Source organism: Panthera tigris, chromosome B3, assembly GCF_018350195.1.
Source record: "Panthera tigris isolate Pti1 chromosome B3, P.tigris_Pti1_mat1.1, whole genome shotgun sequence".
In the NCBI taxonomy this organism is placed as follows: domain Eukaryota; kingdom Metazoa; phylum Chordata; class Mammalia; order Carnivora; family Felidae; genus Panthera; species Panthera tigris.
The window spans coordinates 120,704,755-120,725,102 of record NC_056665.1 but is presented as its reverse complement, the minus strand read 5'-3'; the positions used below and the strand labels follow the sequence as shown (position 1 = coordinate 120,725,102).

At 55.2% G+C, this 20,348-nt stretch overlaps 1 protein-coding gene across 2 annotated transcripts in view; it reads right to left on the bottom strand.

The window, feature by feature from the left end:
* Window positions 1–8,874: 8,874 nt before the first annotated feature.
* The window catches only part of ESRRB (estrogen related receptor beta), a 234,728-nt gene continuing 223,254 nt past the window's right edge, over window positions 8,875–20,348 (bottom strand). For both annotated transcript variants that reach the window (XM_042990187.1, XM_042990188.1), the window contains exons 6-7: window positions 17,844–18,113; window positions 8,875–11,958 (exon numbers count right to left, since the gene is read on the bottom strand). In XM_042990187.1, the coding sequence (XP_042846121.1) occupies window positions 11,714–11,958; window positions 17,844–18,113 (515 nt within the window). In that variant the 3' untranslated portion in view covers window positions 8,875–11,713. The remainder of the gene's footprint in view (window positions 11,959–17,843; window positions 18,114–20,348) is intronic.

Genomic DNA, 20,348 nt, shown 5'->3' with positions numbered 1-20,348 from the left:
GGGAGGAGGAACCGGTGGAATGAATGCGCAAGGTTGAGGATCCGAGAGAGAGGAAATACCTGATGGTGCAAAGGCCCAAAAGCGGCTGGTGAGGCAGGGCCAAGATAGGCTGGCCACGGAGGGAAACACCCGATTTCAAGAAATAAGAAAACATCTTATTTCAAGGGCAAAGGAAAGGAAGAACTGGTATGTGACCATGGCGGGGGAGGGTGGGGGGGGGGCAACTTGGTGGTAGAAGGAAGAAAGTAGTGGCTGCATCTTCGTAATGAATCAGGAGGTGATGTCACCTTCTAAGGATGGGCTTGGTTTGAGGCGTTAAGAGTGCTGGAAGCTGGACTATCCGCTGAGGATAAAATAAAAATGTAGATGAAAATATAAAATAGAAATTTTGAGGAATAAAAGAGCTGTTTAACATTAGGGCTGCTGCAGAGATTCATTTTCACCCCCTGGGCCTTTGCATATGCTGTTTCCTCTACTGGGAGCGTGCTGCCAGCCATTCTTTACACGGTTAGCATGGTCTCATCTTTCAGATCTTGGCTTTAAGGTTGCCTCTTCAGAGCGGCCTTCTCCACCCCATTCTTCTCCATCTCGGTTCCTTTATCCCTTTCTAGCGCTCACGCTTGTAATTACTTTATTAGCTGCTGCTGCTTTTTCTTAAACATGTCTCACCCGACTTGTACGTAATCCCCAGGGGAGCAGAGACCACACCTGTCTGGTTCACTACTGTATCCTCAGTGTCTAGCCATGGGCCAGACACATAGCAGGGACTCAACAGATACCTGTTGAGCACAGGAATGAATATCAAAGAACGTGTGTTTGCTAAAGGAGCTAACAGCCAGGCTGAGGGGGGCTCCCCAGGGTGGAAGTCTGCAGGCAGAAGCTAAGGAGATTTGGGAGTGCAAGAAACTTATTGGTGGTGAGAGGTAGGGGGTGATCTGTGAAAGATAAAAGAGACAAAATCCTAGCTTGTGGCCCAGAAGGCGAACCGGGATAGAGCTGGGGGGAGTGGGGGGGTGGGAACTGGGTAGAAACAAAAGGAAAGCAGAGGTAGGCTCAACTCATGAGTCAGGGATTCGATGTTTGCAGAGAATAGAATGGGTTGTTCAGGATGCGGGCGGGCCACATTTTGCAAATAAAAATACAGGGCACCCGGCGAAGTTCAGATTTCGACAACAAATTATCCCATGTAATATTTGGGACGTGCTTATACTATGAGATCGTTCCTTGTTTATCTGACATTCAGATTTAAGTGGCCATCTTAGATTTTTTTCTGGGACTCCTACCAGGATAAGTTTCTGTCACTGAAGGTGTCCAAGCCAAGTCTGGAACACCACACAGAAGGCTCTGGTCTGGTGGGTGGGCTTGGGTTTAAGAGCCCCCCCCCCCCCAGCCGGCATTCAATTTCTGCAGTCTCCCTGGGGCGGAATGTTCAGGCAAGGAGCATCCTCCTGGCTCCCCGAGAGGATTGAATTCTCTGTCCCTGGGCCTGGCAGCTCCTTGTTGAGAGCTCTTTCAGTGGCCTGCATCCCACACCCCACACCCCGCATCCCGCATCCATGAGCAGCTTGGGGAGGGGGGGGGTGGTTCAGGTGGCCGAGCTCATCCCTACCGCTGGGCTGGGTGCAGATGGGGACCCACTGACCCGACCCCGGGGCTGGGCTCCTGCCCCCACTGCCCCTCACCAAGCCCCTCTCCTGGGTGGCGAGCTGTAACCCGCCCCTGCGCTGCTCCCTCGGCCTGCCATCATCACACACACTCGATTAGGGGATGGGATCGAGTGACTTACAGGGGCTCCTTCTCCCCAGGGTCGGCATTTGCATAGGGTGATGGATGCAGAGATGTCATCTAAACACATCTGCACTTTGCATTTTAAACAAAGCAATTTCCAGAGGAAGCTGGGGGAGCTTTGTCTCCTTCCAGGAACATTTCCTCTGAGCCAAATTCTCTTTCCTTTTGGCCGGCACTTTCCACATCTGTCCCGGCTGGGTCCCTCTCCTACTGGCCTCCTGCTCATTCCCGGCATCCCACCCCACCCCACCCCACCCCACAGTAGTGACCCCAGTGTGGAACAGGGGGTGGGGGTTGCACGTTCCATAGGATGAAGAAGGACGTAGGTCCCTGGCCAGGGCCAAACAGACATCGCCTGGCCCCCTCTTCTGTGCCTGACACCGGCACTCCCCCCCCCCCCACCCCGCCCCGCCAGGCCCACCCTGCAGGAGACCTGGGACTTGGAGAGTAACCTTAGCCAGGACCAACCACCTGTGCAACATGATTTGAAAGACACAAAATACCTGCTCCGCCTCTCCCCACCCCCTCTGCCCCCGTCCACCTCCTCCTCCCAAGATGCAAGCTAAGGGTCGCCCCTAATGTCCTCAGTGTTCTGTCTGGGGACACAGGATTCCTTCTCGAAGCTCTGACCTCTGATACCCTACAGCTGAGACCTTTCCTCTCAAGGAGTCTAAGCCTTCTCCCCCAGAGACCTTTAATGTGGATGATAAAAACGTCACCATAATATTGGTCCACAACGTGAGGCTGAATTTTTTTTTTTTCCCTCCAAAGACAAGCAGGAAAGAGTAAGGCAGGAAGTCCCTGGAATCTTGTCCCCAGTAACATGGTCTGAGGGCCAGCAGCGTCATGCCAGCTCAGTCACTTACAAGGGGCATGAGCTGGGGTGAAGTCTAACCCCCAGGGCTCCCTGCCATGGCGCGTTTAAGCAGCAGCGCACATGAGAATCCCACCACACACGCCTGCTCGTGTTCCCTCCTTCCCTTCCCGTTCAGCAGCAAGTATTAGCGAGCTGACCTGGATGGACAACAAGCTGTCCTTGGCAGGGGTGAAGGCAGACATCTGGGGCTGGAGATGGCCCTGTGAGGCCGTGGGGTTCAGGTGGGGGGAGGGGAGGGAAGGGAATGGACACGTGTTGAGTACCAACGGACACTGTGTGTCGGGCCCTTTAGATGGCTGGTCTGAGATACGGCATGGCAGTTAAGAGAGGGGACTTTGAGCCTGTACAGGTCTGGATTCGAATCTGAGCTCTATGACTTGGGGCATGGTGGTTAAGCTTTCTGAAGCTTTAGGCTCCCATAAAATGAAGACCACAGTGTTTATGTCAAACACTTGCAAATGGAACGGGACGATATGCGTTAAGCGTCAGGGATATAGCTAGCATCCCGCTAATGTAACCTTTTAGCCTCTTTTGCAGGGTGTGATCGGCCCCACTGTGCAGATGGGAAGGGAGGTGGCGGGCCCAGGCCCGCACTGTCAGTGAGGGCAGAGCAGGGACTTCTGAGCCGAGGGCAGTCTGACTCCAAAGCTCATGCCTGGCCAAGTAGCCAATCCGCTGAGGACAGAAAGCTTGAACCAGTGCATCTCAGTGGGAGACAGACCTGACGATGTTCCTCCCTTACTTACAACGCTGCCAGAGTTTCCCCTTTGTTCGGAGACAGAGAGCAATGTCCTGAATAAGGCTGACCAAGCCCAGTGCAGTCGGGTCCCTCTGCCTCTCCTCTGCCACCCACCAATCGGACGGTCTTTTCTTCCCGTCTCTTGAGCAAGACCCTCTGTCTCTTTCTGTCTGGGCCTGGGCCCGGACAGCTTCTTCTCTCCCTGAAACACCCCCCACGGCCTCCCCTGGCTCCCTCCGTTTCTTCAGATCTCAGCCTCCACCTACTTCTGCAGGACGATTGCCGTGGCCAACCCTCCCCCATCAAAAGGCTGCCTCGCTTCCCTGTTACCGACTCCCGCTCCCATAAGTTGCTGAAAGTCTCCTGTGTAAGCCGCTAGTTCAAAGTTTATCTTCTCCACGAAAGCAGGAGCCCTCACCACGCTCCCCAGATCTCGCCCCCCTGCCAGGTGATGAAGGAACAAAGAGAGCCAGCCGAAGTGACCGGATTCCGGAATCCTTCAGGAAAAACGAGGGCAGCACACCCTGGGTCGGGGAAGAGTCGCCTCTCGGCGTCTGCTGAAATAAGACTTCACGGCCACTGCCAGCCTGTGAGCCTGGCGGTGGGTCCCCACAAGGGCACGTCCTGATTCTGTGGAACTGCCATGTGCCTGGCAGAGCCTGAGGGCAGGGGAAGGACGGCTCCCTGGGATTCCGGGAGCTTCTGTTCTTGGAGAGCTAAGTGAATCTGTAACGGAGACAGAAGACAATATCCGAGGTGGCGGGGTTTTCCGTCTTCCTCCGCGGCCCCCACCCCACCCCTGCGCGAGAGAGGAGGTTTCGCCTCTTGGATCCGCTTTTGGCTCCTCTCTAGCTTGTGCAGAAGAGTGGAAGGAAGCTGGAGAGGCTTGGCGGGGCCAGCCTAGGTAGTGAAGAGAAGAACCCAGGAGAGGAGGGCTGAGAAGGGGTGTCTGGGAGGCTGAGCTGGGGAGGCTGGGGCGATTCCGAGGTGCGCAAGAGAGCTTTGCGGGGGCGGCTCTGCATGGGAGAGGAGAGGGGAGAAAAAGGTGTCTGGGGAAGTGTCGCGATGCGTTACTAATGTGACACCCCGCGGATGGCGTGGACAACGCTGAAGGTAAAAATGTGGCTCCATTCTGGTTATTTTGTGGCTTGCTGGGCTGTTTCTTTGGCAGTGACCGGGCGCTGGGGCTCTGTCCAGGACTTGCATTTAATGGGGGGCCTTGGGAATGGGCCCGGGTTGGAAGGGCAGTCCATGTGGCCGCGGGGTCCTTCTCAAGTCTTCCTGGGAGCCTGGCCGCCCCCACCCCCCCTTCTGCCCTCTACTGGCCTCGCTCCAAGCTTGATCATGTCTGCCTGTGGGAATAGTGGATGGGAGGGTTTGGCTGTCCCTGTTCTCCACAGGGGGGTTGGGGAGAGACTCTTCAGCATCCAAGTGAGAGGCCCAGTGCCTTCCCTTTGCCTTGTGACAGCCCCCAAAGGGATCTTTGCACAGATGGGCTGGGTGTTTGGCTGACAACGGAGGGAATGTCTGCAGAAGTGAGACCAATTTCCCAGAAAAACTAAGTAGGAGAAAAGGTCTCTAAAGACTCCTCCCCCCTAGAGAGGAAGGCTGGCTTCTGACCACCAGACCCTGGGGTCTAACTGAGCCCTGGGCCCTCCAGCCCAGCTGGGCTAGGAAAGGAAGTAATGAGAAAATGCACGGAAGGAGCAGAATGTGGGGACAGTCGTGGGCGTGGGCCACGGGGGACGAGGAGGAGGTGAATGCGGAGTCACCTTTGTTCTTAGCACTCCTAAACGGGGAGCACGCAGGTCTGCCAGAGGGGTCCCCGGGAAGCCACAGGTGCTTCCCCAAACCTCAAGTTTCTCTGTAAAAGGAAACGGATTGTGACCTGACCGCTGAGGGACGGTAGGAGCGGGCGCTCCCCTCTTGGGCTTGCTTGGATCTGAACAGGAGCCACTCATGGAGGGCATGGATGTTTGCCCTGGATGCATGTGCTGGGGTCAGAGGGAGACCAGGCGGGACAGAGATGGCATCTGGGAGCGGGAAGAGCTTAGTAATATGAGTGGAAACGCCCAAATTCTGTTCTGTGGAACCCTGTTTTTATCTTGATGCCCAGAATGTGTGTAAATCAGGATTTCCCAGCCTCAGACAGTCCTTCGTTGTGAGGGCCGTCCTGTGCCCTGTGGAGCGTCCCTGGCTTCCACCCACTAGATGCCAGGAGCACCCCCAGTGGGACATCTCCAGACACTGCCAAGTGTGCCCTGGGGGGCACAGTCACCCCATTTGAGAACCGGCGGTCCAAACCAAGAAAGCACCTGTGCACCTTCCAGGCTAGTGCCCCACACTGTTCTTGAGAATCGAGGGCAAGGTTAGAGTCTAGGCTCATTTCTCTCAACTGTCAAACGATAACGTAAAAAGGTGACCGCTGAGCCCCTTCTGCTCCAAAAGCCTGTCTCCAAGCTGAGTTTTACCGCCTCTGAGGCTAGAAAGCAACAGAGGGGGTTGGCTGGGTATGAGAAGGAATTCACGGCTGGTAAAGATCCTCAGGGTGAACGTCTATTACCAACGAAGTTCATTCCCCGATCCCTACCTGGCCGACCCTATGGCCTGTCGCCTTCTTGGCATCTCCCCCTGGACATTCAGTAGCATCTCAAACTTAGTGTGGTTGGTTCTCCCACCCGGCCCCCAGACTCTGGCCTTCTGGGGCCTTCTCTGGGTCTTTCCACCTCAGCGGATGACAACCCTTCTCTTCCAGCTGCTCGGGCCAGAATCTTTGAGATTGCTCAGGCGTCTTCTCATTCTTTCACATCCTACTTCCAATGTGTCAGTGAATCCTAGTGGCCTCCAATTAGGGCCAGGACCCGAGGGCTTAATACCTGTTCTCCTCTGACTCTGGTCCAAACCAGTCACCTCCTCAGTGGTCTCCGAGTTAGTCTTGCACCCTGGCCCTCCTACAGCTTGTCAATACAGCAGGCAAAAGCTCCTGTTGAGACGTGCAATCGTGTGTCCCTTTATTCAAAATCTTCCACTTAGAGCGAAAGCCTCACTTCCTATGGCCTCACGTACCCTACATGACTTGCCCCACTCGCTCCACTTCAGCCACACTTGTTTCCTTGATGTTCACTGAACACACCTGGCACACTGCTACCTCAGGGCCTTTGCACATGTGGTCCTGCTGCTCGGAGAGCTTTTTCTCCAGGCACCCACATTGGCCCTCACTTTCAATAAATGTAACATTCTCTCTGAGGCTTCTCTGACCATTCCTTTTAAAATTATATCCTACCTCCCCATCCCTGATCCCCCAAACCCTGCTTTTCCCCTCCTAGAACTTACCTATGTAATTTGATTTATTGTGCTCATTCTCTCTCTTCCTCCCACTAGACTGTGTGCCTAGAACAGTGCCTGGCACAGGCCAGACCCTCATTAGATCTTTGTTGAACGAATGAATGAATGAGTGAATGACCTTTAGTTGTGTTTCCCCCTTTCACTTTTTTGGTAACAAAAAGGGGAGAATATTCGGAGAGTGGATGAAGAGACAGAAAGCTATCAATGAGGTTTAAGTCTTTTTGAAAATGAGCTATTAGCTAGTCTGATCACAATTACCTGTACAAACTAGCAGTACAGAAAATCCTAAAGTACAGATGTCCGGTAAGTCTTTCTGTTTCGATTACGTTACCTGATGTTATGGTTGATTCTCTTTCCTGATTATTAAGGTGGCAGCTGTGTGTGTGTGTGTGCACACGCACGTATACACGTGCCAGAGGTAATGAGGGTAAATTGGGAAATTACCTAAAAATAATCTACAAACTGGGTAGTTTCGTTCCCACAAAACATCCCCTTAATACGTTTCGTGAAGGCTTGCTAAGTATGGAGTTCAAAGGCTGCTCTGTGAATGTGATCTTTCAAGAGCTTCAGGAAAACTTATAAAGAGCTCAGTGAAAGTTGACCAGAGCCTGGGCTGTCCATGTACGTGAATTCTGTGGGCACCATGGTTGGTTGGTTGTAGTCCAGTCTTCCAAGCCAACCCTTTCTGTATAGCAGCTGGACAGTTACATGGGACTAGTCCCCCCCCCCCCCCGATGGTCACAGTGGTCCCTTTTAGGGATAAGCAAAAAGCCACTGGGGTCTAGAACGAAGCTATTTTCCATGGTTGTAAGAAGAGAGGTTGCTTCTCTCCCTACAATGTGAAGATAAAAAGCTGGCAGCCTTCTTGCTACTATGCAAGAGGCTGAGGACAAAGCAGACAGCAGAGGGCAGAACTAAGAGGAGCAGAGCCATGGCCCTATTGACTTCGTGAACCTCTGGATGAAACCCTACCTGATGCTTGCCCCACTTCTAGACCTCACATAAATCCAAGACAATCCATTAAGCTGATATAAACTGGGCTTTTACTTGCAATGAAAGGCACCCTGATAAGGTGTTCTTTTTTTCGGGCCATCCCCTCTGCTTCTCACTGGTCCTGAGTGTGGATGACACATGGGCCCTCTGTGTGGTCAGCACTATGCGCCTGCATTTCAGGATCCTAAGGCAGTGAACGGTTTTTGGTTCCCATACATGTGATGTTCCATTTCTCTGGCATCGGTGAAGATTAGAGTGCTTCACATTAATGTCAAAAGTATAAAAAGTAGCAGGGGGCTTCTCAGAGCTGTATCCTACTTCTCAAGTTGCCTTCCTGAAGTTTTGCTGCTGAACATGCTAAAATGACTACTTGAACGCCCAGAAAACTCTGAGGCTGGGCTGGTGCTCCCGACAGCCAGGCTTAGCCATCGGCCATCGGCCTGAGGGCAATGCTGTCCGGGGGACAGCAAGCCCGGAAAGGTAACGTGAAGAAACTCTCCAATGGGCTGTTCCTTATTTATTAGATTCCAGATACATGGGACCAGGACGGAAGAATCCTAGCGCATTTGATTTACATGGGGTGGGTGGGGGCTTGGGGGAGAACACGTACAGAGGCGGAAATGCGTACAGGTGGACAATGCCATGAGGGACTACCATTTTAAAAAATATATACATCTTAAGCCATTCCAGCCTTTTAATCATTATTCGAAAATAAAACATTCTTGCCACATAGTGCTTTTCTTTGGTGCTGTTCCGTGGGCATGGGCCCCTCTGTCTTCTTGTCACCAGTTTGTCACTGCTCCCCCCCCACCCTTGACTTCTCCCATCTGCACAGGGGAGGGGAGAGTCTGGAGGAGGGGAGAGTCTGGAGGAGGGAAGGGTGGCCCCTGACACAGAGGCGGGTGCAGATTCTGGGTCCTAAAGCCCTGCCTGGCCTCCCAACCGATGCCCCCTCTGGTCTCGAGATCCTCCTACTTGGTTTCTTCAATTGTGGCCTGGGAAACAACCCAAGTTTCCCGTGTGCAAAACCTGGGTGCCGCTACCAAGGTTCACATCGTGACAAAAAACAGTCTAGAAGCTTTAAAAGGGTCAGGACACGGGGACCAAACAAAACCCAGCCAATACCACCTTCTCCGTGGTTGGATTTTCACATTTTATTTCTTGGTTCATTTCAATGACCTGTATCATGAGAATACAAGTGGGAAGGGTGATTTCCTCTTTACAGATTTTCCAGGAACAGCAGATTTGGGGGCAAACTTGAGTTCCATCAAGTACCCCGTCTGGGGTACGGGGCATCCTAAACTCTCCTCACTTCACCATCCCCCACCAAGTCAGGGCCCCCCCCCCCCACCGCCTCCCACGGAGGCCCCAAAGCTGGCAAGGCCTCCAGCTAAGAAGCTGGCCTAGACTTTTTCTCTGAATGCCCGTTGGTACACACCAGGGCCTTTCCCACTGGACGAGTTCCCATTCGACCACTTCCTGTCGCCACTGGGGCTCAAGTGTGAGAGCAGTGCACACCTCGCCGACACAGAGCCCCCAGGATCACCAGCTCCCCTCGCTGCTAGAGAGAGGCTCTAGAGGCAGGACCCTTGCAGGGGCACCAGATCCATCCCAAAACCCACCCACCGCAAACCAGTTGTACCGTTGGCTGAGATCCTTCCCCCTAAAAAGGATGGGCTGCAAACCCCAGCTGGGGCGCAGCCCCCTGCCGTGGCGGACAGCTCATGTCCTCGTGCTTGAGCAGGAAGGGACACCCCGGTGACGAGATGCCACCCTCAGCCCCACCTCCTCAAGCACACAGCACGATGAAAGGCTAGGGGAGGCACCCACGGAGCAGACCCCAACTTCTCTCACCGTGAGGTCCCTCGGGTTCGGACCTTAGGGTGTGGTTGTCAGACTTGGGTCTTTGCCCGGGTCCCTTGATGCTGAGGTGCGGGTGTGTCCACCCAGATCGGGACTTCCCAGAGACCTAGGGATGAAGCATCTCGGACGACAATTACAAGGCTGACTGTCCCGTGGCTTTGGCCTTGGATTCCCCACTGGCTAACAGGAGAGGAGCGCACGTCACTGGGCCATGAGGCCTCCTGGAACCCATGGTATTTTCTACGTGAGGACATCAGACAGCCACTCTGCAGCTGCTGGGTCTCGGCCAGCCCTCCCGCCTGGGGTGACCTCAGCAGGTCCCAGCACAGAAATTCAGGAGCGTCTGGGGTGGAGAAGGTGGCAAGATGACATCAGCCGAAGCCGCCTTATGCAGAGAGCTGCGGGGCTTGGGACCGAGCACCCGGCCCCCCCGGTGTCCCAGTGATGGGTGAGCCGCCCCGCCTGCCTGTGCACGTGTGCGTTCCCCACAAGTGTCCCCGGTAGGGCTGCCCCAAACCCTGCTTCACAAGGCAGCTGCGTAGGAGGGGCTATTACCATCACGCTGAACCCCCCCCCCCACTCCATCCTTGGGGGATCCTCTGAGCAGCCACCCGCTAATGCTCAGGGCTGCCCTGAGCGGGTTACAACCAACTTTTGAGGCCACTCACAGAAATCAGAAGACAGACCGTCCCCATCTGCCTGGGAGTGAGGGGTTTCCTAGGACACGGCCTTCAGTGCTAAAACCAGGAATGTTCAGGGCCAACCGGGGTGGTTGGTCAGTCTACACAGCAGCCAGGAAGACCGGGGGCTCCCGCCAGAGAGCTGGGCCTTCTTAGTGTCTCCAGGGAGCTACGTCACACCTTAGTCCAGGGTGACAGGAGCACCCCTCCTGTGGCACTGATTCGCCCAACCCTTCGGAATGCAGGGAACGGGGAGTCCTGGTGTCCACTGTCCCCAGAAGCCAGGACGTAGCAGGCAGGCTGGCAACCTTCCCTGAGCTTCCTGTCTTTGGGGATCCCCTGCCTATTTCTAGGCCTTTCTGTGTTCAGCAAAGGTTGGTTCGAGCCTCCCCCATCTTGCCCCAATCCTCCCAGGACCGCCAGCCTGAAATCAGTGCCCAGGGTGCCCTCAGATGGGGCCAGGTCCCTACACTCCCTGCCTTGCCACAGGCCCACCTGCTCCTGATCTGCCCTGAAGGCTGAAAGGGCGGGAGGTGAGAAGCAGGCAAGAAGCAGGAGCTCTGGGGAGTATCGCCTGGACCCTGCTCTTTTCTGAGCCAGTGCTGTTCCCAGCTGCGGACCCGGAAGTCACCTTGGCTGGCCGAACCCACTGAGTGAGCTCTGAGGTAGGGGCAGGAAGTAGCAGGGATTTCCCGGGACAGGAGGGGAGGAGGGCAGGTGGGCCCCAGCACAGCGGGGACAGGCAGGTGGGAGCACACAAGGGCGTGTGCCCGGGAAAACGCACGAGCTCTGCCAGCTGCTCCCTCCACGGCGAGTCCCTAACGGGAGCGGAGTGTGCCAAACTGAGAGGAAGGACGGAGGGTGGGAGCCGTCAGGGTCTGGACCGGGGAAGGTAGGCAGCCTCCTGAGGGGCCCCAGAGAACCTCAGAGTAGGCAGAGCCTCTGGAAGAAAGCACCTGCCGTCTGGGGAGGGAAAACTTCCAGGTGGCGCCTAGCCTGGGCCGGGGGAGTCCTAGGCACTGAGCACTGGCCGCCCAGTCCACGAGGTGGGGAGGGGGGGTGGGGGGGGGTAGGAAATACGCTGCTGTCTCTTGGTGGTTTGGTGGGAAAGGCGGGGCTTCCTCCACGGTCTCTAGTCTCAAGGGAGTCAGCCCTTGGCCCGGGCGTCAGCACTGCCCGTGGAGAAGGAAAAACATACCAGAGAAAAAGCCAGTCACAGGTGAGCCCACGCCCTGCCCTCCCATCCCTGTTCCCCGGCCCCGCTGCACCCAGGACTCTGCACGCAGCCGGGAGGCGAGAAGCCCCTTCCTCGGGGACTGCTCGTGGCCATGATACAGGGCTTGAAGGTCGAGGCTGGTGGCTGTGGAGGTCTCCGCGTCGGGTCGGTCGGTCTGTCCGCGGGTGGGAGTCGGTCCATGTGCCGGGCCATCAGACCTTGGCCTCCAGCATCTCCAGGAAGAGTTTGTGCATGGGCACCTTGCCCTGCAGTTTGATGCTGTAGAAGTGCTGCACGGCCTTGGCAGCCGTCTGCCGCAGCAGGGGCAGCGTCAGCAGCAGCTTGCCCGTCCTCCGCGGCTCCTCGTGGCGCTGGCTCAGCTCGTAGTCCTGCAGAGCCTCGTGCAGCAGGTCCTGGAGCTTCTGCACTGCCTCCAGATCCTCGATGTACATGGAATCTGTGGGCACAGGGCTCGCGTCAGCGGGTGTGGCCGGACGCCCCGGGGGATGGGCTCCACCCTGGGGCCCCTGGGCCTCTGCGGGGTGGCCTTCCAAATCCTCACTCTACAAAGAAGGAGACTTGAGGCTCACAGAGGATAAGCGGCCAGCCCGAGGTCACGGAGGCCAATGACACAGCGGAGGCTTGGACCCCGGGAGCGATCTGTATCTAGGAAGGTCATCTCTCGAGAAACCACCAGGAGGTGGCGGCGGAGACCCTGAAGGACTTGAATGTGAGCCGACCCGTCACTGCCCTGGAGGTGCCAGGAGGATTCTGGAGCCAGCCTGGTGGGTTGGAATCCTGCGTCCGTCACTTGCCAAGCTGTGTGACTTTAGGCAAGTCATTTAACTTCTCTGTGCCCTGTTTTTCTCATTCGTTAAATGACATAACAGCCATACCTACCTCAAGATGTTGAATGACTTAATACAGGTCAAGGGCTGAAAACAGTTCCTGTCCCGAAGGAAATGCCCAGCTGGGGGCATCATCACCAGCTCGTCTTCAGGGACATCACTAACCTGACAGAATGCCGGGTACGGAATCCACACACAGAGAAAGGGGCTGGGCTCTGCGTGGAGGTGCCCTGTGCTGGGGGACCGAGATGGCCTGGACGGACGCATGGGGCGCAGTGACGGAGGGTGCCGTGGGGAGCTCTCCAAAAATCCTGAGGAGGGCTTTGGATTCAGGCAGGCACTGGGGGTTCAAACGAAAGTTACCTAAATCCCAGCAGGGCAGGTGCTGACAGCTGGGTTACAGCGGGGTCGGGGCTGAGGCAAAGGCAATGTACTGGAACTATTCCCCAGCCTCGGGGAAAACACCCAGCCTTCTTCAGACACCCCTTAAAGATCTCGAGCCACCACACTGAACCGCAGTGTCTGATGCCTGCCAGAGGCGGGAAGGTAAGGGTGCATCTGGGTCAAGTGAGCCGAAGGCTCTGGGGAGGCTGCCAGGAAGACGGGGCGAGGCCCCAGAGTTCCTCAAGAGAGCGGGGCGATTCCTGTGCGTGCTGGGTTAGTTTAGGTACCAGACTGCCAAGGGCAGCTGTTCCAACTGGCTGACCCCAGTGACTCCTTCTGACCTTCTGGATCCACACTCAGCCCATGCCTCCAGGGTCCTGCCTTCTCTTGGGAGAAAAGCAGAATGAGGAAGGCGAGAGTCTCAAGTCCTAGATGCTGTGTTATTTGGGCCAAGTTACTTAGGCTCTCTGAGACTGTTTCTTCATCTGTAAAATGGAGCAAATACCTCCTACCTCATAGGGTCGTGGTGAGGGTTAAAAGAGATAGCACATTACCAGGCACTTAGAAACCACCTAATAAACGTAATACCGTCATCACGGTGAGGACTCAGCCGGGGGGCAAGTGCCTTTAGTGCGCTGGGGCGTTACTGGCCCCATACCCTCCACCTTGTTGGAGCAGCGAGGACTCCTTCTCCACTTGGAAATGGAGCATGGCTCCATTCCTACACTCTCAGCTGTTTCCAGAATGTGCACTCGAGATGCGCTGGTCCCTGTAAGGCTGGGACGTGGCCATCCAGACTCCCTGCCTCCCGCCAGCTTCCTCTCCCCATCCCCCCACCCTCCCCAAGGAGGCCAAAATTGGCAGCTGCCTTCGACCAAAAATGAAATAAAATAACATTGCAAGATTAATTTCTCTGCAATCCATCAGTGAGTCTGTATCGATGGCATTGATAAACTGTTAATTACAAAATCAATGGCTATGAATTTTTTCTGCTGTCAAGGAGCCTTGGAGATGGGACTTGGGGTGAAAGATGGCCGGCAGGCTCCCGAAGGGCTGTGGTTTGGGGGCCCCGGCCTGTCTCTGATGTGCGTCACTCTTCTGCCTGGAGCCAGCCCCCGAGCCCCATGTGAGTGGTCCCATCCCATGCCCTCAGCCTGAGCAGTGGCACCGTGGGCCACCACCAGGACCACTCCAGCCACCTCCTGGCACCTGTCTCTCCTCCAGCTAACACACTGTTTGGGGGATTTTCCTACCTTGCTGTACAACCTTTCATGGCTCCCTGGACCGACCCTATTGCAACCCAATCCCTTCCTACCCCCTGCCTAGCCCTAGAGCCTCTGGTCTGACCCCAACCTACTTTTCTGGCCTTACTCATAGCAGGCCTAGGCTTTCCCCCATTTCCTGCCCACAGCTGACTGCTCGACTAGGCAGCCAGGGCTGTGAGCGTCACAAACTCCTCCTCTGTTCTGAACTACTTGGACCGGCACGTAAGCCACAGGATGGCCTGGCAGGTGCCACCGGGCCAGAAGCGCAGGTTCCTGGAACTTCGTCTCCCATGACATGACAGTGCGTACTCAGGCGAAGCTTGATCCAGCTGAATCTCCTGATGGGCTCGTGTCACTAAACCACTGTCAGTCCCCAGGTGCTGTGTGTGCATGTGTGCTTATGTGTGTGCCTGTGTGTGCACATCTGCATGTGTGTGCACGCGTGTATGTGTGTCGTATTTGTGAACATGTGTATGAGTGCATGTGTCTGTATGCATGCATGTGTGTTCGTGTGTGTGTAACTGTATGTGCATGTATGTGTACCTAAGCCTGTGTGTATGTCTGTGTGTGCACGTGTGTCCATATATGTATGTGTGCATGTGTGTGTGCACGTGCATGCATCTGTATTTGCACGCACATGTATACGTGCATGAGTGTATGCATGTGTGTGTGCATGTATGTGTGTGCACGTGTAGGTGTCTGTATTTGCATGCATGCCTGTCTTCACACGCACGTGTATATCTCTGCGCCTGTGTGTGTGCACGCACGTGCCTGTGAGATCAGGACGAGAGCCGAGCTATGGAGCCATCTGAACGCCGTCACGGCCTGACGTTGAGGGGTGGCATAGACGCGACAGCGGCACCCCACCTCTTCACCCTCCTCCTCCCCGCATGGGCCAGCCCGAGCTCGAGGTCAGGGATGAAGTGTCAGGAGGGTCTAAAAGCAAAGACGTGCCCTCCAAGGCCCGGCAGCCTTGTGGGCCTCGCTGTCCCCACGCTGTGTCCTCTGCGTTCACCGAGTCCCCTCCGCCCACACAGACCCCCAGCCCCCTGCAACGGCTGGCTGAGGTGCTTCCCTCTCAGTAGGTGGCACAGGCTCACGAGGGGTGGGGCCACTGTGTACAGTAGGGACCGGCGGGGCGGGGGGGGGGGGGGAGGGAGGGCGGGGGCTGTCACTGCCCATTTGTCAAATCTATAGACCCACACAACACAAAGAGTAAAACCTGGATGGCAACCAGGGACTTTTGTTAATAATAATGTATCAATACTGGCTCATTAATTGTAACAAATTGCCACACCAATACAAGATGTGAACGACAGAGGAACCCGTGCGGGGGTGGGGGATGAGGGTGGGATGGGTGCCACACCGTAGTGCCACCTGCTCAGTCGTTCTGGAAACTGAAAACTACTTTTAAAAAACCCAACAGCCCCGGCATTCTCTAACAAAGAACACACTACCATTTTGGAATCTTAATACGTAAACGGTCTGGGCGCCTGGGTGGCTCAGCCGGTTAAGCGTCCGACTCTTGTTTTCGGCTGAGGTCATGAGCTCACAGTTCACGGGATCGAGCCCTGAGTCAGACTCTGCTCGGACAGCACGGAGCCTGCTTGGGATTCTCTCTCACCTCTCTCTCTCTCTCTCTCTGCCCGTCCCCGCCCCCACTTGCCTACTTCTCTCTCTCAAAATAAATATTAAAAACAAATTTTTAAAAGATGTATAGGTTATGTATAGAAGCGTGTAAAAGTTTAATCATTCTCTTGCATTTGTTTATTAATAAAAGGGAGTTGCACTAAAGAAAATGCTTCCCTCTCTACACTAGATCAGGATCCCCCAAAAGCAGAGCCCAAGACCAGGGTCTGGGTGCACAGATTTTCTGGAGGGTGTGCTCTCAGGAGAAAGGGAGGGAGGGAGGCAGGACAGGGTGAGGGTGGGAACAAGCAAGGTGAGGACGTGGCCTCCGCTTTGGCCTGATCCACGTAGGGCTCTGACCTCGCCCTGCCAAGAGTCCAGCCTTTTGTTCCCCTGTGTGGGTCGCCATTAGTTGATGGTGCCAAGGTGCCTGACTCTCCGGGCACGGCAGGTGAGGACAGATCTTGGCCGAGGGGGCAGCTGTGAGCTATCAGCAGCACAACTCAACAGCTGGGGCAGGGGAGCACGAGCCCAGTAAAGGGGGGCTGAGCAGGGCAGCGGCAGCACCCCTGCGTTCTCTCTGAAAACATTTGTTAGGGGGACCACGGTCTCGGTTCGCCAGGGACTGAGGTTTCCTGGGACACGGGACTTACTAAAAGCCGAACCGTACCCTGCAAACCGGTCGCTTACCCTGTTTGTACCGTCTCCGCCTGGGAACCAGCTGTCCCTCTTCCCTGTGCGGATAACACTTTGTTTCCTCTAATATTAATAATAATGATAATAATTAATATTTATTGAACATTTGCTCTAGGCCAGGCACTGGTCTAAGTGCTGTATCTTCAGTCAGTCATTCAAGACCAAAGTGCTTGGAGAAGGTACTGGAATGTCCCCATTGTACACACAAGGACAGGGCTAAGGAAGGTTGCCAACCTGCCCAGGCCACACTGCTACTAAGTGTCCGAGCTAAAATTTGAACTTGGGTCCACCTGACCAGACTTGACCAAGGCACACGCACTGCCCTGGGGAACCGTGTGTGCCTGCCTGACAGTCTCTCTTTAGGACAGGGAGCCTGATTTTCTCCTGCATTCTCCACCCCCTGCCTGGCACAGTACCCCGCATACGGTGGGTGCTCCCCAAGTGTGGACACAGATGACAGTCCAGCTCGCTCACCTGCATCACGAGCGCCCAGCCCCTGTCCCCAGAGATTCCAGCCAGGAGCTGCAAGGGGCTGAAGGAAGGGAGGCGAAGCCTCCTTTTTAAAGAGTTTTATTTTACTTTTATTTATTTTTTATTTTTGAGAGCGAGCGAGCGTGCACAAGCTGAGGAGGGGTAGAAGGAGAGGGAGAGAGAGAATCCCAAAGCAGGCCCCCTGCCCAGTGCAGAGCCTGACACGGGGCTCGATCTCACGACTCTGAGATCATTGACCCGAGCCAAAATCAAGAGTGGGACGTGAAGCCCTCCCTCTTAACGACAGACCAGACCACTCAGCTGGGAAGGTTTTCTCTCTCTTGTGCCTGAGCGATCTGACTGGCAGATTCAAGGAGTGGCTATGAGCTGGGGGTTGATTTTGCAACGAGAGGGCCCTGGTTGGGGTCCTAGCTCTGACACCCTTTGACAGTGTGGCCCTGGGCAATTTTCTCCAAGCCTCAGTTCCCCCGTCTATAAAATGGGGTAAAAATCATGAGACCCTTGCTCACAGGGTTGTTAAGAATTAAGTAAGTTCACAGCTAATTTATTTAGCAGGTTCAACGCTTACTGTAAGCCCAGCGTGTTGTGAGTGTAACATAATGATGTACAAATAAACCCCCTCCACTGACTGGTGGGGGAGGGACTCTGTATTGTTCCCCTTTTACTGGTAAAGAATAGGAGGCACAGAGGGAAGCGACTTGCCCAAGAGGCAGAAGCAGGATTTGACTCTCAGCGACTGTAGAGCCTCCGTCCTTAACCGGTGTGCTGGGCTAGATAGCAGAGGCTCAGTTCGTAGAACGCCCTGCAAATCAAGGGCTCAGGAAGCACCTATCGCGGGCCTTGGTCACCACCCTTTTCTTTTAGCTCCAGGCCAACCCCTTGCACAACCTTTGGTGACAAGAACCTCCGGCATCTTCACGCCACCCTGCCTCTCACGGTGGCCCCGCTCACGAGCTCCGGGGCTGTGCCCCCCGGGGCCCAAGACCACCTCCGGAAGGTCCCACCGTGGGGCCCCTGCCCGCCCTTACCTGAGTTGGCCAGAGCCAGGGCCTTGAGTGTCACAAACTCCTCCTTCTCCACCTTGAGCTTCTTGTACCTGCGCACCAGCTGCAGGATGGCCCGGTAGAGCTCCAGCAGCCCCGCGAGGCGGGAGTGTTCCTCGTCCATGATGTAGTCCTCAGCATACACCAGCTTGTCCTCATAGGGCAGCGAGCGGTACACGATGCCCAGGATGAGGATCTCCATCCAGGCGCTCTGCAGCAGGCTCATCTGGTCCCCGAGAGAGAGGTTCGAGAAGCCTGCGGGAACAGGGGACAAGGAGGGCAGCAGCAGTCAGGAGGGCTGGCTGGAGGAGGTGGTCCCAGGCCCCGATCCTGCCCCTCCCTCCGTACCTGCTGAACTCCTCGTCCTTCCCTTGGCCAGTGAGTCAGACGGGGAATTCACCGAAAAGACTTATGTAATGAGAGCTCGGTCAATGTTGACAATTGTTATTATCACTCTTGTTGTTAGTTCTGTGCTATTTTCAAATGTCTGGAGAGGTTTTTTTTGGTTAATTAAATGTGTTTGTAATTGAAGGGGTTTTTAAATTCATAGGATCAAAAGGCGGCAGTACTGGGTCCCCTTCCCTCTGGGGACTTTCCAGATCCCTCTCTCTGCTCAACCAAGGGACATTTTGGCGTTTTAACGTTGCTGAGTCTCAGCTGTGTGTGCCGACCCAGGGGCCCAGCCGGGAGAGAGGACTCAGCTGTTCCCAGCCAGTGACCCCCTAGTGACCACAGCCCGGGCTGCTAAGAGCTCAAGAGCCCCCAGGGTCAGGGGGCACTTTCTCACAGAGCAGCCTCTCCTCCAGGGGTCAGATCCCTGCTGTCCTGGCCATCACTCTCCACCTAATGATGACCCAAGCCGTCCCGCATTCCGAGAGCTTAGAATCATGGGAGTTTCCCCCTCCCTGCTAGTAAGGAGGCTGACCCCAGCGCAAAAGGAGGTCGGGATGGGGATGGCTCCTGAATTATGACATGGTCTTGTCCAATGTGCTCGGGAGATTGCCTGGCCCTGAACCCTGACTCCCCATTTCCTAGCTGCAGGCTGACCGTGTGAAAGTTGTAACTGCCCCAAACCTCAGCATCCCCTTCCGTGAAATGGGTATAACTGTTAACACCTGCTTCAGACTCTCCACAAGGTCTAAATAAGACAACAATTATGGGACATACAACATGTTCACTGAGCTCGTACTATGGCTATTAATGATGAGATGAAAAGTCTTCATGTGCGAAATGAGAAGTGTCTGGAATTGCTTTATACATGTACTTAACTCAGGCATGGAACAATGAACATTGTTTCTTTTTTAAACTCTTGCCAATTGCAGGGCTCCAACTCACAAACTGTGAGATGATGACCTGACCCAAAACCAAGAAGCAGATGCTTAACCAACGGAGCCAGGCATCCCGGAACAATTAACATTTTGATCTGAGAGGAGGGTAGAGAAGAAGGAGCAGGAGGAGGAGGAGGAGGAGGAGGAGGAAGGAGAAGGGAGGGAGGGAAGAAGTTGATTTTTAAACTTCTCAGTCACTAAACACAAGGTGGTAACTTCGGCCAGAAATTCCAAGATTGGCTCCCACACGGACGCCGCCAGACTGATGGAAAGAAGGAAGAGTATCCATACAGCCATCTGTATGTACCATGCATCCTGGGCGGCCGGGTCTGAGTTTGCCCACGTGGGTCTCCGCTACATTGGCCCCCTGGCACCTCACCCAGTGTGGGTGCGGCGCTGATGCGGGGGCTTCGAGGGTGAAGAGGTGGTTTTCAGACAGGCCCCCTCTGTTCCCTACACCGGCGGTGCCCGGCGAGCCTGACCGAGGGGTGATGCCTGTGGCTGTCGTTACTATTTTTGTTGTTATTAGCACAATACTGGCATGACTCTCTTCTTCCTTCTGGGCACAGCTGGAGGCCCGGGGTGGTCCTGAGCTTCTCGACAGGCCCATCGCTCTGGGTTTCCGTGGAGTCTGTCCCACCCCTCACTTGCCGTCCCCCAAGTCTAAAACCCACGGTCCCTCTCCATTTTCCAACCAGTGCGCGAATGTTCGACCTTAGGGGGCACTCCTGGGGCTCCTGGCTCACCACCTGGCTGCTGGCACCCATCAAAAGAGCTGAGCAATGACACTGATGGACGGGGCAGGCCTGGATTGACATACCTCCTTGGGGAGAGGGGTCAGGTGTATGCGTGCTGTCTGGATCCCAGCGTGAGAGGGGGTGTGTGGCAGCCTGTGGTGGCAGGGAGAGCCGGGAGGTAATAAAAGGCAGATAGAACGGACATCCAATTTCCCTTATCGGGCCTCTGAGCGGGAGAGGGCTTGGGCGACATTAATTAACAGATCCCAATCAGCCAGCTCATGAGGGTGTGTGCACGCAGGGACGTGGGGGCTGCACTGGAAGCAGACAGACCGGGAGGGAAGATGTAGGAGGTGGACGGGGCAAAATTAACAGACAATTGCAAAAAGGGAGGTGAGGTAAGAGCGAGACTTCTGGAAACGAAA